General features: G+C 41.3%; 1 protein-coding gene across 1 annotated transcript in view; it reads right to left on the reverse strand.

Annotated features, from left to right (window-relative positions):
- Positions 1-640: 640 nt before the first annotated feature.
- The window catches only part of fam20ca (FAM20C golgi associated secretory pathway kinase a), a 33378-nt gene continuing 18092 nt past the window's right edge, over positions 641-15926 (reverse strand). Inside the window, exons 4-10 of the mRNA XM_020101757.2 lie at positions 6610-6702; positions 4399-4514; positions 3523-3703; positions 3275-3384; positions 3088-3169; positions 2756-2815; positions 641-2474 (exon numbers count right to left, since the gene is read on the reverse strand). Coding sequence (XP_019957316.1) covers positions 2216-2474; positions 2756-2815; positions 3088-3169; positions 3275-3384; positions 3523-3703; positions 4399-4514; positions 6610-6702 — 901 coding nt within the window. The 3' untranslated portion in view covers positions 641-2215. The remainder of the gene's footprint in view (positions 2475-2755; positions 2816-3087; positions 3170-3274; positions 3385-3522; positions 3704-4398; positions 4515-6609; positions 6703-15926) is intronic.

Genomic DNA, 15926 nt, shown 5'->3' on the forward strand with positions numbered 1-15926 from the left:
CACCTGCAATTTTAAACATTAAGTTTGACTCCTTCGACCCACATTAAAAGAGAAAATCAGTGAGAAAGAAGATATGACAGGCAGACTGGCAGCAAAGGGCCTCTGCACAGACTGATTTGCAAATCGGTTGTGCCGGATAAAATTCAGTCTTTGCCTCAGGAATAAAAAATGAGAGGAAGTGAATATTTGAATGCTACGATTTCAAATAAACATCGGCTTAACATGCAAAGTGCAGTTTGTGTAGGAGTGCGTGCAGAGTCTGACTCACCCTCGGAAGACATTCACCTTTGGATGTGCTTTGTGTGATATGTGAGATGAAAAAACCTCATTCCTGACCTGTTGAGTTATGACAGTGTGCAGATATAGGCCTCTGAAATGGGTATCTAAGAAGTCGAACATTTGACATAGTGTAGTAATTCACGTTTAAGATATTGTTTGTGTGCTTTTCAGGTTGTTACCGTTATAAAATGCTTTCAGGTGAAGTCCATGGTGGAGGCTGGTGTTCTCATGTGTTCTTTTTAGGCTGCATGAGTTTCACAGATGTAAAATGTTTCTTCAGTGTTGTTATTCTTCACCCCTCTGACAGGCGCACATATTCAGAGGCCCATATGCTGACAACCGCCCGCCCACACACACAGAGTTGTGTCCTCACTTTTGTTTTTATTGCACACTTTAATCATTTAGTAAACAGATCTTCACAGTAACAATGCAATAGCAGAAAACAGAAGCGAATCACTGTGCGGTGCAGGTTGTCAGGTCTTCAAACTATTTATAGGTATTTACACTGAGAATATGAAAACGGTTCCCGAGGTTATCCGTGTGGAGGGACGAGGCATTTGAACCCCTCCATCAACCCCCGAGCAGGCTTGAGTCCAGCTCCCAGGCTCGACACTGTTTGTAACTCTATGAATCCTGTCCATACTGCCAACCCCAAAACATTCAAGTACTCCATTTCTGTCATTGCACAGGTACTGGGTTAGCCAATACACAGGACCCTTGGAGGAAACTGAAAATTGCACTGGCACCACTTCTAAAACTTAATGTCCAAAATCAAAACAGCTTAGTCTTCTATCTAAAAATGATAAAACCCAATTTAACCCAATTTAAATAATATCCAAATGCTAAATATTTCCTCTATATTTTCCTATTAAGCAACATGAATCAAAACCATAACCAATAATTAATTAAACCACTTTCAGTCTTTGTAACGCACCAATAAATAGTCATTTGGACATGAAATCTCATAAAATGAAACAACATACAAAGTGTAACATTTTGCATCGAATAAACTGTAAAATTATACCGGACACTACTTAATGTTTCAGGCCTGCAGGCAAGAATGGTTGTGCATCTAAATGAACTGACATAGCATTTAAGGAACACTACCAGCACATCAGTGTGGGCTCCATTCTTAAAATGTGTTTTTGGTTTGTAAAATAATATGTTAGTGTCGTGCTGTTTGTACTGCATTGATGTGCAAGCTCAACTTGCAGGGGAGGTGAAAAAGAAAGTGAAGAGGATACAAAATTGGAATAAGGCAAAATGATGGTGCTGCTTGAACAGTGAGAAGAATACTCCAGTTAATGCTGATCAGAAATATAGAGACATTTAAAATCTGCCTTTTCCAAGTCGAAAAAATAGGTAAAGAAAACACACCATTAAAAAAACCATCTCCCTGTTTGTTGTACGTTGTTCTACTCGGCCTGACTTGTTTTTGTTTTAAAACAAATTATAACTCGAAACGTCCTCACACCTTCTTAACCTTTTCATACATCGTGATAACAGATAAAGCTTATTATCTGGCCATAAGATGCCCAGTCAGTGTTATTTCTCATTTGGTTATGCACTAACATAATTAACACATAAAATAAGCTGATACCCTCATATTCAAAACAAACAGGACAAAATCCAAACACAGCACTGGTTCCTGTGTGTCTTATACAACATCTGATGAAACAAAAATACATCTGTATCTAACAAATACAAAGCCTCCGTGTGAGCACAGTCTTCCATCGTATCTGTGGACAGTTTCTTCCGTAAACACAATTAAAAGCAGTTTCCATAGAGGCATTGATGGCAAGTCTTGGAATTCACTGAATTCAGCTTGATATCAGAAGAGGGATTTTTGGTCCAATCCCATGAGTCAGTCAGCCACAGACCACCGCGGCACATTGTCCCTTGTGTCGCTGGCGGTCACTCCCGAGCAACGCCCTCACTACCTGTGGCCTCGGCTCCTGCGGGTCGCCGTGTCCCCGACTAAATCCTCCTCCACCACGTTAACGGAGCCCTCTTTCTCTATGCAGCCCGCGAGGACCTGCAGCACCAGCCGGAGCCTGCGATCCATGGCCTGGAGGTGAGGCTGGATGAGGACAGGGGACAGTCGGTCACGCAGCAGAGACTCCTCCATCAGGGAGCTCAGCTGGTACTCCTCCTTGGCCAGCAGCTGGAGACGCAGGTATGTGGACCTCCTCACCCTGGAAACATGGGAGAGAGGATTACTGAGCAAATTACCTGAAACATCAGGATGTTTAGTGTAGGCTGCACATATTCTAAAAACAAGTTGATACTTTTTTAACCTTACGAATTTTATATTTATCCAACTTAAATACATAAAGACACTAAAGTTGCCATGAGTGTAGAAAAAAACTATCCCCCTAAAATTATGTCCCCTTTAGTTTGAGACATTTCTTCTGTCTGAAAGGCTTTAGGCTGACATAACTTATCCTCGAAGGCCCATGAAAATAATTCCACAGACCTGCAGCACTGGCTGAGGGGCACCAGGATGGACAGCTCATCATGGGAATGTTTTCCAAACCTACAAGGGTGGGAATAAAAAAACACAGGATTTATCATGAACAGCACTCTATGCCGAACTCTGCTTTCTGTATTTCTCCTAAATCCTCAGAGCGTGAGAAATATTTAAAGTGAGCAGATTCATTTTAATTTCATTTCTGATTAATTCCTGTGTCACTCCAAGATTCCAGTGGATCAAACTTTTAAAGCTACTATGACAGAAACATATAGAGGTATAATTTAAGTATATTTTATAATTTATACTTTAATATAAAAGCTGATTGATGTTTTTACCCTCTTCCGTTGTCGAGGTGAATAATGAAAGTGTCATTTCCAAACTTCTCAAAAGTTTCATAATGATGACGATCCATATTACCTGCACAAGGACAAGATAGTGAATAAATATGATGGAGTAAGTCATTATTTATTAAAAGAGATCCATCCATTTTAATTTCTTATATTAATTGTATTTTCTGCGTACCCATTAAGAAGTCAAAGATGGTCATGTCCATGATGTCCAGCAGTCGAGTGCCACGGTCATACGGTGGCGTCTGCTTCACCTCGTCACAATAATCTGGGTCCACCTCCCACCTGGGAACATGTAGAATATGTTTTAGATGATTAAATGTAGATTATTATAAATAATAAATAGCTCAGACTAATCAACGTCACAAGGAGTTTCACTGCCGACAGATCTGTGACTGTGCTTCACTAGTGTCGCTCCCTTACTCTGCTTTCTTGCGTTTGTGGTACGAGCGTCTCCAGGGGTTTCTCCATGTCTTGCGTTTGGCCAGGTTCAGGTCTGGCAGGAAGGCGGCCAGCGAGCCTTCAATCTGGTCTGGTTTCCCGCACAGAGCGTGCTCAGTGGAGCAGTAGTAAGAGCATTCGCCGTAGAAGCAGACGTTATTGGCTGAGGGGAGAAAAAAAGCAAACGCACTGGTTTCGAATTGCAGTCGGAAAGGAAGAATGAAAAGAAACAGATAAAGGAAATATATAGACAGGGAAAAAACAGGATGATGATGTTTTCCTAATCACAGATTCAGAGGGAGGGAAGAGAACCTGGTCATTTGTTATCTACACATCAGACAGAGTAGGCTGCTCAAAGCATTTCATTTGCATTTTACATTTTGTTTCTGTAAATTGTTTAATCAAAGAAACGTAAAACCATCATGTTTTACGTTGTAGTATTTTGTAGAGCACAAATTAAATTTATACAAAATTAGATATTGTCTTTATTCTTAATTAGCCTATAATTAAATTATATGTCTATAATACTTAATGTCTTGATTATGTTTAGGTTTATTCACCCTCTTTTAATGTTTGTTTTATACAGGTTTATATAGTTCTATAAATCCCCTTGTAAATCCTGCACTTCACTGTGCCACCATGTGGTAACTTTTGGCTTTATTTGTTGTCACACATAAAAGATTCTTGACACACACACACACACACACAAACACACACACAGTTCACTTTGTACACCAGCAAGTTTGTTTAATCCACTTGTGTCTTGTGAAGCCAGTGAGATAAGTTTGTTTGGATAGGATGAAAACAACAAGTAGCTACGACCCTGTGCTAAACGGCAGAGGCAGGCGGAGTCACTACCTGGTGAGATGAAGAAGGTCCTCCACAGCTTCTTATCGCGAGTCACATCTCTGATCTCTCTTGTCATGTTGACAAGTCGTCCCGCCACCGGGGGCACTCTTCGGAAGTCAAGGATCCTAAAGAGAGAGAGACATTTGTATTACATAGTTTTTTAAACACATTCATCAGGCTTTTTAAAGGGATCTTTCAAAATTTAATTAAAACTATTTATGTGAAGCTGGGCTGTTTGCCATGACGTCAATGTCGCCCTAGTTACATATGGGAAGATCAACAACTCAAGTTTGACTGTCCTACACAATGTTTTCAACTTTACTGTCTTCATCTTAAGCCTCTTTGTGGCTCGGGGGATAGAGCGGGTTATCCAATAACCTGACGTTCGGTGTCTCGATCCCACGCTGAAACTACCTCTGACAGTTGTGTGAATGTTGTGTGATAGAAAAAGCGCTGCATAGATATATGTGTGCATGAATATAATATAGATAATACTGAGAAAGTGCTTTATAAATACCATCATCTTATCTGCTGTTAAGTTCATTATTTTGCATTTGTCCATTTGAGTATAAACAGAAACAAAGGAAATTAAACAACCCTAAGAAAAAGTGCAACATCAGGATCCATTTCCTCCCAGAAGAGCAAATTTCTGTGATTTACCATCAAACTTGATCCGTACGGTTTCACCTCACGAGATATATTAATAATTCACCATCTTTACAGTGCTTTGTGTCCGACTGTGTCATTGGCATCAAGAGCAGCATTTACTGGCATCGCCATCTGCTTGTGAGCAAAACAAGGGCGTCTATTTCAACATGCGCTCAAAAACAGGCAAATACACAACTTTATGAACCACATCCACTAAATCCCGATCTAATCCTCCGCTTATAGTCAGATGGTAGAGAAGGTTCATTCCAGGCGTCCTGCCCTCAACTCTTTGTCCTCTCTTTTTTGCCGGCATCTCTCTCTCTCTTTCATTCTTTCCTTATGCTCCTATGTCAGAACACAATTCCTATTCAGCCCCTGATTAGACGTCTCAGTGTATGTGTTCTGTCCCAATGAGCCGGACCAGTTGGACACTAAAACTAAGCCTCCTGGGAGTAGGCAGACACACAGACAGACTGACTGGGTGCAACAGAGTTGGCGAAACTTTAGCCTACAGAGGACAGCATTCAGGAGCTGAAAACTGCACTGTCATGTTGAGCCCCGGTGACAAAGGAGCACCTGTGAGAACGTCTACGTATATATGTGTGTGTGTGTGTGTGTGTGTGTGAGAGAGAACACTGAAGTGTCTATTTGTGTGCACCCGTAGATGATTACACACTCTTAGGTCGCAAGGAGTTCACAATTTATATAGTACACAGGTAAAGAACAGTGATTTATAATCAGTGGAAAACATGATGTTACTTCTTCATCTAAAATTCTGGATTTTTGAGTGCATTTTATCAGAACTGCCTGGAATTAAAAATTGAGTTAGATCAAGTTTTAGCCAAGGAAAACATCCTCCTGTTCCACTTTGCAGATCTGATATGATGTCATAAACTAAGAATGGTCTGCGGTCAGCTGAACTATAATTGATGGGGCAGGCCCGTGTGGTGCATGCAAACTGAAAACAAGCTGCTCCTTAGGGGTATTACAGACCTGGTGGTACTGGTGTGCCCCATGGCTTCATGTTTGGCTCCATTTGTTTTTCTGCCCTTGCAAACACATACCACTGACCTAAACTAACAGAGAGCGAGAGTGTGTACGTGTGAAGTATAATGACCGTGATCTCAGCAGACCTTGATGTGACCTGCAGTCCATTTATCATCCGTCCCCAGAATCCCAAACTATCATATTTGACGCTTCTTAGTATTCCTCACTGTTGAGAAGTTTTTTCTTTTTAACTCGTCCTTAGAGTAAAAGGATCATCTGAAAATCAAAATATCCAGCAGCAAGTGGAGGAGATGTTCCCAGCTCTCTGTGTATTAGGTAATCCCTTGTGTATTTATAATCCTATTCAAATTTTCACAGTTTAAGTCTATTATGGCACACCTCCGGTTTATAATGGAGTTAAAGTGTTGCTGTCTGTGGGAGCGAGCACGTCGGGTGTGACCCGTCATTCTTCCAGCAACAGACTGTGAAGGATAAAAACGCACTGTGACGGGAAACAGATGAGTCAACGAGAAATCTCTATTTCTTTTTAGAGGGCGGGTGATTAAAAAAGTTGGCAAAACTCACCTGTCCAAGTGAAAAGCAGCAATCTCAGCATTGTGCCTCTCGAAGTCGGAGAAGTAGAAGAAGTCTGGAGGCGTTTCCTGCTCCCGGGTCTGCCTGAAAGACGCGGAAATATTGAACATTACATCAGGGGGAAACTTTTCTCTCTCTCTCTCTTTTCCATGTTTTCTTTGTATAAATGGTGGATCTTTGTTGTAATGAACTTTTATTTCCTGGTAAAGAAATTCATTTTATTCACCACTGTGCACGGAAATGAGAAATTCAGCCATCTGTCATCACAAGTTTCAGAAGGTTCTTCACAAGGAACAATATGGAATTATATTAATGACAAATGAGTTAAAAGCCTTTTACATTTCTGTATTCATATTCCTCTTAAACTGGATATGTGAAATCAAACAGTCCTGGAGCTCTGTCATTCTATCAGATCCCTCTTTACTACTGACTCGTCTGGAAGGACAGCCATCATTGTACCAAAGACATACTCCATACATTGACCTCTATTTTTCGAATCAGTCGTCTTTTGATATGAGGTTTGAGACAGTTCTGCTCCCTTCTATTCAAATCTCATCAGCTCTCATCACATTTTTGTTCCCTGCAGCGTGAAACTCATCCCAGCGTCTCTTTCTGGGACACGAGCTGACGCATGAGGCCAAAGCCTGCTTGGACAAGGCGGCTGAGGGGGAAGCTGGATGAGATTTTTTTTTTTTCCACTTGCTCACATGCTGCTGTTCCTCACACACTATACACACACAGACAGACACACAAAGCCAGACACCAAGGAGATGTGAATGTGCCAACCAAGCAGTGGATCTGAGACAGGGGGCCGCTCAAAGCCTCTTTGTGTCTTTCTCTCACTCTACTTGTCTGGCAGAAGGATATTATCTCTCCACATTCACACATTTGTTTCCTCTTTCTCACACTCACATAACAACCTGCTATAACTGTTCAACTTTCACAAAGTCAGCTAAACCCACACACACGCTACAACCTGCTGCCACATCCCCTCCCTCTCCGCCCTCCTTTATCCTCCCTCCCCTCCTCCACTCCATTAGTGTGGATTGGACTTCAGTGTGTAGCAGTGCATTAGTTTCCTCTCCCCCTCCTCTTCTCGTCCTTCTCCCTTTTTTCTCGAAAAGTCAAACCATAGACAAAAGAAAATAACCTCCCCTCCTATACCTTACATGTCAGAGAAACCGCCACTTGGAGGCAAATCAATTGCTGCTTTTGTTCCCATCTTTCCCACCCAGGATGAGGAAGGGGGGGGGGCTAATGGTGTTTTTCATTTTCAGGGGCAGGGGGATAAGAAGCTACTATGTGGATGGAGAGGGAGTGGAATTAAAGGTGACCTTATGATCCAGAGCACTCAAGCACCTGTGACATTATAATTCAAATATGCTGCTGTCAAAGTGCCTTAGCAAATAGATAATCAGGGTTACTGAATAAAAATAGTTTTACATGACTACTTTCTAAAAGTACACTGCATGGATAGATACATGCATTTTTAAACTTCACTTTCCACTATGCAAAAGATGTAACATAAACCGTACTGACGGGCATTACGGGCTTTGGTTGCCATGGTCACCAAGATATAAAATGCAATTTCCTGTCAGGGAGGAAGCTCCTTAGAATTTTGAATGAAGGTAATAGCAGGTTTGTGAAGTGAGAAGCTGCCACACACACACACACACACACACACACACACACACACACACACACACACACACACACACACACACACACACACACACACACACACACACACACAATGAAAAGTTGTGCACACGCACCTCCTTTATCAGTGAGTGTCCTTGATAATAAAAGCCCCTTTATCTGAAGCAGCGTGTGATCAGGCTACAGCAAACATACAGTTCAGCAGAATGTGTGTGTGTGTGTGTGTGTGTGTGAGTGTGTGAGTGTGAGAGAGAGAAGTAATGAAACTGAACTGCATGCCTATATGGACTCAGTTTGCGCTGACTTGGCAGATTTAATGCTTTTTCATGAGCTTAGACCTGCACAGTGGAGGGTTATATTAGAGAAATATGGGAGAGGGGAGGGAGGGGAGGGGGTGAACACCACAACAGCTGTGGCCCAGACTCATGCATGCACACTCCTCTTTTCTTTCTATCTCTCTCTCTATACTCTCACACATGCACATGCCCTATCACACAGCCAGAATAATGGTACATGTCGGTGACAGAGAGAGGGCAGCAGAGACAAACCAGCTCAGAGAAAATCAAGGTGCCTTCACCTTTTTGAAATTAAGCGAATGAGAGCAAATTGGCAACTCTCTTCACACGTGCACGCTGAATGTAGACAGATCAGTGTGTTTGTTTCTCTCAGACAGGTGCTGAGGGTTAAGACTAAGATGGCAGGGAAATTATTAGAAGTAGTCAGAAAGGCTGCAGGTAAAAATAGAATGAAAAAGAAAACACAACAGCTCCTACTGAGTTAGTTTTGTAATGATGGATACTGATCCAACATATAGAGTGAGAAACAGAGAGAAAGAAAGAGAGAGATAGAGAGAGAGGCAGCGACACAACACATGGGAGATCTGTCATCTATTGGTAATACACAGCAGATTTGAGCCCCCCCCACTGACAGGAGTCTTTGTTCCTGTCTGGCCCTCTCTCTCTCTTTCTGTGTGTGTGTGTGTGTAAGGGTGCAGTATGGGTCAGGGAACAACCTATTCCTCTTTTGAACACTCACGCAAGGTGATTTTTTTACATTTAATTTTGGACATTTACAACTTTTTCCCAGGGAATAATTTATGGATTATGATGAAATAATGTGGTGCATTTAGTGAACTGACGAGCATTCTAGTTTGTGGGTTGGTTTGTATGTTTGTTTTATTGTGAGCAAGATCACACAATCATTTCCACTAAATTGGTGGACGTGGGGGTGTGAGCTAAAGAAGAAGCCATTTAAAAAGACAAAAATAAAAAAATATCTAAAAAATCTGCATGTTCCCCATCCGAAATAATTATTCCAATGAAGCATTAGCGTAGCGCTCATCTAGCCAGCAATAACAAGTCACAGACCTGCAATTAATCCCTTTAACCATGTAAATGCATGTGACTAATAAGACAGTGTGTTGTCAACTGTGCTCTAATGTGTCCTTTGGGCTTCACTCGTTCCGAGGCCTAACAAGTCACATTCACTGAGTCTGGTGACATTGTCCCCCCCTGCGTAAAAAGTCATATGATTACAAGATGAGAATAACAAGAGAAAATATTTGCATGTAGGTTTCTGTTCCTGGAAATCTGGTTTCCCATGAGGGGAAAGAGAGAAAAGGAGAAAATCCAAGAATATTGCATCCTTCTTTGTATTTTCTAACTGGATTTGATTCACCAGTTCTGCTCCCGTGCAGCTAAATGAAATCACCTCTCACCAGCCTCATCCTACTTAACACCAATTACCCAGCATCCAGAGGTTTATCTTCCTTTCTTCCTCTACTTATATTTCAATCAATCCCAACTTTGTCCGTGCTTCCATTGCTCTTCTCTTCCCAAATCAATGTTTCCCATCAACTGCCTGTTTGTTTTTTGGTTCTCATACTTTTTTCCCTATGGCACAAAGACAAGAGACACTTTTTTTCCCGAAGTTTGAACTCTTTTCACCTCCTCTCCACACTGATTACTATTTCTTTTCAAAAGACCTTTTCTTCTGTGGATTAGTCTGGGAAGAGTTTTTGGTGTGTATAAGTTGTTTGGAGGAATGCAAGTGATCAGTGTGATATATTCAGGACACTCATGGGTAAATGGCACCTTGTGGAATACTCGCAGCACCTCTTGAGGTGACAGACAAGTGAGCCAGATAAAAGATTGTTGGATTGAAACCTCTTCAGCCTGATGCCTTGTGTCAGAGGGTGCTTGTCTGTCACCAGCACTACATGCAGAGAAATCAAAGGCAATGACTGTCAAGACTGCTGTGTGTGTGCGCGCTTCTATTCACATCTGCACACAGCAGCACTGTGTGGGTATCTAAGAAGTTTGTGTGTATTTCCTGATTCCGTGTCTACTTATTTATTTTCCTCCACGCTTACGCCGCCCTTTTTGCTTCCTCCAGCGTCTGTATCGGAGAAAAATCTAAGAACTGGCCCAGGGCCCTAAAGTAGTTGTCTAGATTGAATTTCAAATCAATGTTACACAAGTTGTGTTTTGGTCTTAGCTATTTTCAACAGAGAGACTGGAGGGAACGGCAGCCTATTTGCATGTGTGGGAAGCTGTATGGGCGATATTATAAGAATGCTGGTAACAAGACTTGAAGAGGGACGATTGGCCTCAGTCGGTTTTCGGAGGTAACTGTTGAGGTGGGGGAGAGATGTGCAGTGAATATGAAGACGGAGCCGCACTATCAATGATCATCTTTCTGTTGCATGAAATATTCAGTACGTGCAAGTTTAGAGGTGTAGATGTCTATTGATTGATCCCTTATCAGAGCAGGGTGCCCTGGGGAGTCGTGTTGTTACATTAATGATCTGCATTAAAAGATATGAGAGCGGCTCATGATGTTATAGAGGCAGTTTCACTCTGAGGCTAATACATTATACATTAAACACTGGAAGAAGAAATAGTACATTAACTTCAATTCAGTGTTTCTCACCAACACATTTAGTTCAGTTAAACATGATGAATGAATTTCCCAATACATAATTAAAAGTATTTTTAAGTTTATAGACCTGCATTCAACAGCTCATCAGTTTGCAGTTTATTTCCTTGTATTTCATTGCTGCATTGCTCCCTGTTATGGCCACTGACCATCACTATGCAGCAGTCTGCAGGAATGTGACTCATCACCTCTAATAAAACACGTATAGTAGATAATAAAGGCATGACTCCACAGCACTGCTAGTGGTAAAAAAACTAACTTAAACTGCTGCGAAACATGGGGCTGCAAGAAACTCCATATATTTTACACACATATGAGATCATGATGTTTAATTGCATTGTTAAATATACATTTAGTTTTCTACTGTCTCATTTATTGTGGAAAGATATTGATTTTGTAAATATGGATGATGCACAAAGATTCAGAAAGTGTGTGAGGAGAAATATAATAGTTCTTTATGTGATGAGTTAATTTCGGATTACTTTTGATTTTTCTTTCTTTTTCTGGGGTATGTTTCTCCATATGTTTTTTTTAATGTATTACCAGAAGATGTATGATTTTGTCTTGCAATATTAAAATCAGATGAGTCAAATGCATTGCATGACACAGAATTAAAAAATATATAATATATATATCGTTTCAAATTAGCATAATAATACATCAAATTCAATGCAATAATTATGAGCAGTAATACAGGTATAAAGATATAGATAAAGAAACAAGCACAGTGTAGCCCATCAAGTAAACTTCCTCTTCTAAATCACAGTTTTCTTTTCTCTATTTTCCGATTTTATTCAGTTTAATCTCCCTTATTGCTTCTTTCCCAATTACCACCAGCTCCCTCACTCTTCTTTTTTTTTTTTTTTGGGTTGTCTGACCTGTTCATATTAAAAGTTGCAGGCTAAAAACGAAGGCCCTGAATTTGGAGTCTAAATGTTCGGCTTTGAGGGAAGCTGCATGGCTGTGGGCTAAGTCACTATCTGTGACCACCAGAGCTCTCTGGCAACCTTTGAGATGACAGACAGAAAATCCTCAGAACCAGTGTCAATTGTAAATGTGTGTGAGAGAGTGAGAGAGTGAGAGAGAGAGAGAGAGAGAGAGAGAGAGAGAGAGAGAGAGAGAGATGTGCCTATCCAACTGTGTCATCTCAGCAGATGGCTGGGAGTCCCTGTCTGTATATGTCAGGGATCAGGCTGTGGCTTATGGGTCTGCAAAGCCCTGCTGCTCTCTAACTACCCTCTGTGTGTATAGTGCTTCAACAAGACAGACTAAACAGACTGCTGGAGATACAACACACAAAAGACTATATAGAGTAACTACTGAAAGGCTGGGGATCGGCAAATAAACAATATCAATATAAAGAACAATAAATGCTGCAATGAAAATCTGATTGCCAGTATCTGAAAAAACCTTTCAACTCCCCGTGACAAAAAACACAGTGGTCTGTTTCACAATGAGATATCAAGTGAAAAATAAACACATAATGGGCTTGAATTACTTTTTAATGAGGTTGAGATATATCAAGATGCAGCAAGTGATAGCAACATCTGGACACATCAGATCTGACTCAGAGATGAGTTGATTTTTAATCTTAACTTAAACATCATTGTGCAAACTGAGCATCGTGTACTCCGGCCTTGGGAGGATATTAGGAAGCGCTTGCGAAGATAACGTAGGTGGAAAGCGTCGGTGTGGAATCTGTTTAACTGATGGTTTTCTTAGTTTTACACTTGAGGTTGCCTTCAGTGTTCAGTTACATCGGCAAGATTCTCAGAAAATCCCTAATGCCTGGTCAACATGTAGGATTTGTGTATGCATCAAATAATTCCCCTAAGTTCCTGCTATATAGGCCGAATTGAAGTTCCCTCTGCTCAGAATCTGCCTCCCATTCCTCTCTGAGCTATTTCTGAAATTCTCTTCTTCTTTTTTTCTTGCTTGGCTTAATTGACTGGCTTGACACATTCAGCCATGTTCTCCTGGGCTGAACGCTCCATCGAGCACAATGTTTAAAGACCTGAAATCACTGTGAAGACCTGATGCACAGCCTCAGAATTATATCTGGGCTTTTGGGATCCTTTCCCAACATTCATCTTAATGCGCTCCCCTCAGTCGTGAGCGCACTTGTCATTTGTTTGAAAATAATGCAAATCTCATAAGTATCAGCATATTCACAAAGCCAGCTTTCGGTGAGCTGGTCAGACTCAGTGTGATCAATAGTCACGTAATGAGTTCATTCTCGACTCGACTGTTGAAATGAGCGTCTCTGCCTTAAGGCGCCAACCAAGAACTGAGATGAGAGGTCTGGCCATGCAGGGACTTCGTTACTTTCACATCTCTCTCACCTCATTTCCTGTCATATCACCTCTGTTATAGAAGCATAAAATGATCAGTAAGACAGAGTTGCCGGGTTTTGACTTTGTCTCTTTCTGCAGATTCACTGAAAACCACCTGAGAGGTCATAAATAATACAAGAGAACAAACAAAAATCTACAGAAATTCTACAAAATTGAGCACACTCAATAGATTCAAGGTAATTCAGAAAAAACAAGTGCAGTTCCCGTTCTGTTTGGAATGGGCTGTTTGTTTGGCCTGTGGTGATGCTGGTTGGAGCTTTCTTTCTGAAACTGTAAAAGTGACTCGCATTCAATTGAGCTGCGGCTCAGTCTGCAGAATCCTGACGCACAAAGAGCACGGGTTTTATTTTGAATGCATTGTCCAAATCGCACCAAATTCAACACTGAAATTCAAAGGGGGCCATTAATGATTAATGAAATTAAGATATGTGAGATTTCTGGCATTAGTGGATCGAAAGATGACACGTGGTGTTTGGATGGAGCGCTGACGTGTGTTTGCTGAATAGGTTCATCTCCCGGGAGAATCTGTTTTCAAGAAAGCACTGTATGTAAAGTGTGTGTCGACTGCAGGGATTATACTGTATATTCTTGTGTAGTTGAAGGATGGGACAGGTCTTTATGCTCATGGCTACCTTCTTTTTGTCTCGCTGCCTTTCTCCCACACCAGCACCCACAACAACAAACACCGTGCACATCCGTTTATCCTCAACAATCAGGAGTGTTCCAGCAACAAAATTTACATATGCATCCACAGAGGATTAACCGCTTTCAATAGCACAAGTCTGAGGCAATCCTTCACAGGGTGCACGATTCATGACAGGCTTTGCACAGAATATGAACTGTGAATTATGCAGAACATACAGAGGCATCAAGGGTATTCTTAGGTCAACAGTGATTAAGTGTCAGAATGCACCAGAAAGTATGTTTAGAACAATAATCTTCGCTCTCACAGCTTCCCAGAACACATCTGTCTACACCGGAGCTGTAGATTTTAAAACCAGCCACCTGTCCCAAAAACATCTCCAGGACTTTGACAGCTATTCCAAACTATCCATCCATTCCAGCTAATTCACCATTAAATGAGATGTAGAGGAGATCCAGGGTGATGTAGGTTGTTGTTTCCTCTCCACACCATCACAAGTTAGTCCCCCAGCCACTTAAAATAATGTCTAGAAGATAATTTCTTATGTAGAATACAGAGCTAATACTCATGAATGGGAAGCACAGTCCCACTAAGACGTTATTCAGACAGGAAATTCCTCCAGAAATCCTCGACCAGTTGTCTCTATCCCTCACAGCTCCAGAAGTTGTGAAAGAAGGAGGGAGGTCAGGACGGGGAAGGACTAAAGCTTCAAAGAACCAAAAGCCAGGTTCAAACCGAATAATGTGGAAAAAAGTAAAAGACGGCATCCACCTTGACACTTTTGTTCTTAGAGAGGCAACAGAGGATCAACTAAGTCCACAAAGAACGACATTACTTCAGTAATGAAAACAAATGAGATGGCTCTGGGCCTTTTGGGATCACTGGGGGATTTTAAGAGCTTTTCTTGCATGTGTCTGTGAGTTTTGGTTTCTGCCTGCGCAAAAAATCAATGGGCATTGCCAAGAGTCCTCATCTCACTGGGTAACAAGCCCTGGTATCCAGCACCACACGTAAGCTAAAAGTGATGAGGGGGGGAAAACATTCCTGGTCTGAGAGTGTCAATAAACTGCAGGGTTAGCAAAAAAAGCAGACCCCCTTAAACTCGGATACAGAACGCAGCGACAGCTCTGCGTTTCCCCTCACAGTCTGATTTCCCTTATTTTCTTTGTTTGTTCTCTGCTTTTGACTGTGATCTGAAACATGACGGGTAAATAAAAAAGGCAGGATGCTGCCAATGTTAAGTTTGAACACATACAGTTTAATTGGAAAGTTCTTCAAGGCTGAAGCAACACTATGTTTTAGGATTGTTGTGGGTTCTCTCCCAGTCATAAAATAAATTTGAGGTTATAAAAGGCCAAATGTAATCTCAGAGCTGGGAGAAAATACACATTCCTCTTGGATACAATTCAAAGCAGATTTCCTGAGTGGAAACTGGCAGAACAAAATTGAAATACCTGCCAAAATTGGAATCATGCCTTTTTTTAATTTGGATTCTTTACTTAGAGGCTCTGCACACAGGTCTGTCCAACACACTGTCCTGTGGTGGAGACCAGTAAGAAGTTATTTGAATGCTGAAGAGCAAAAAACCCAATTAGAACCAATTAGGACTAATTTCCAGCCCCGAATATGTGTGTGTGTTGATGCACACACACACACACACACACACACACACACACACACACACACACACACACACGCTGATCTTCCCATCTCTC

Source organism: Paralichthys olivaceus, chromosome 5, assembly GCF_024713975.1.
Source record: "Paralichthys olivaceus isolate ysfri-2021 chromosome 5, ASM2471397v2, whole genome shotgun sequence".
Lineage (NCBI taxonomy): Eukaryota > Metazoa > Chordata > Actinopteri > Pleuronectiformes > Paralichthyidae > Paralichthys > Paralichthys olivaceus.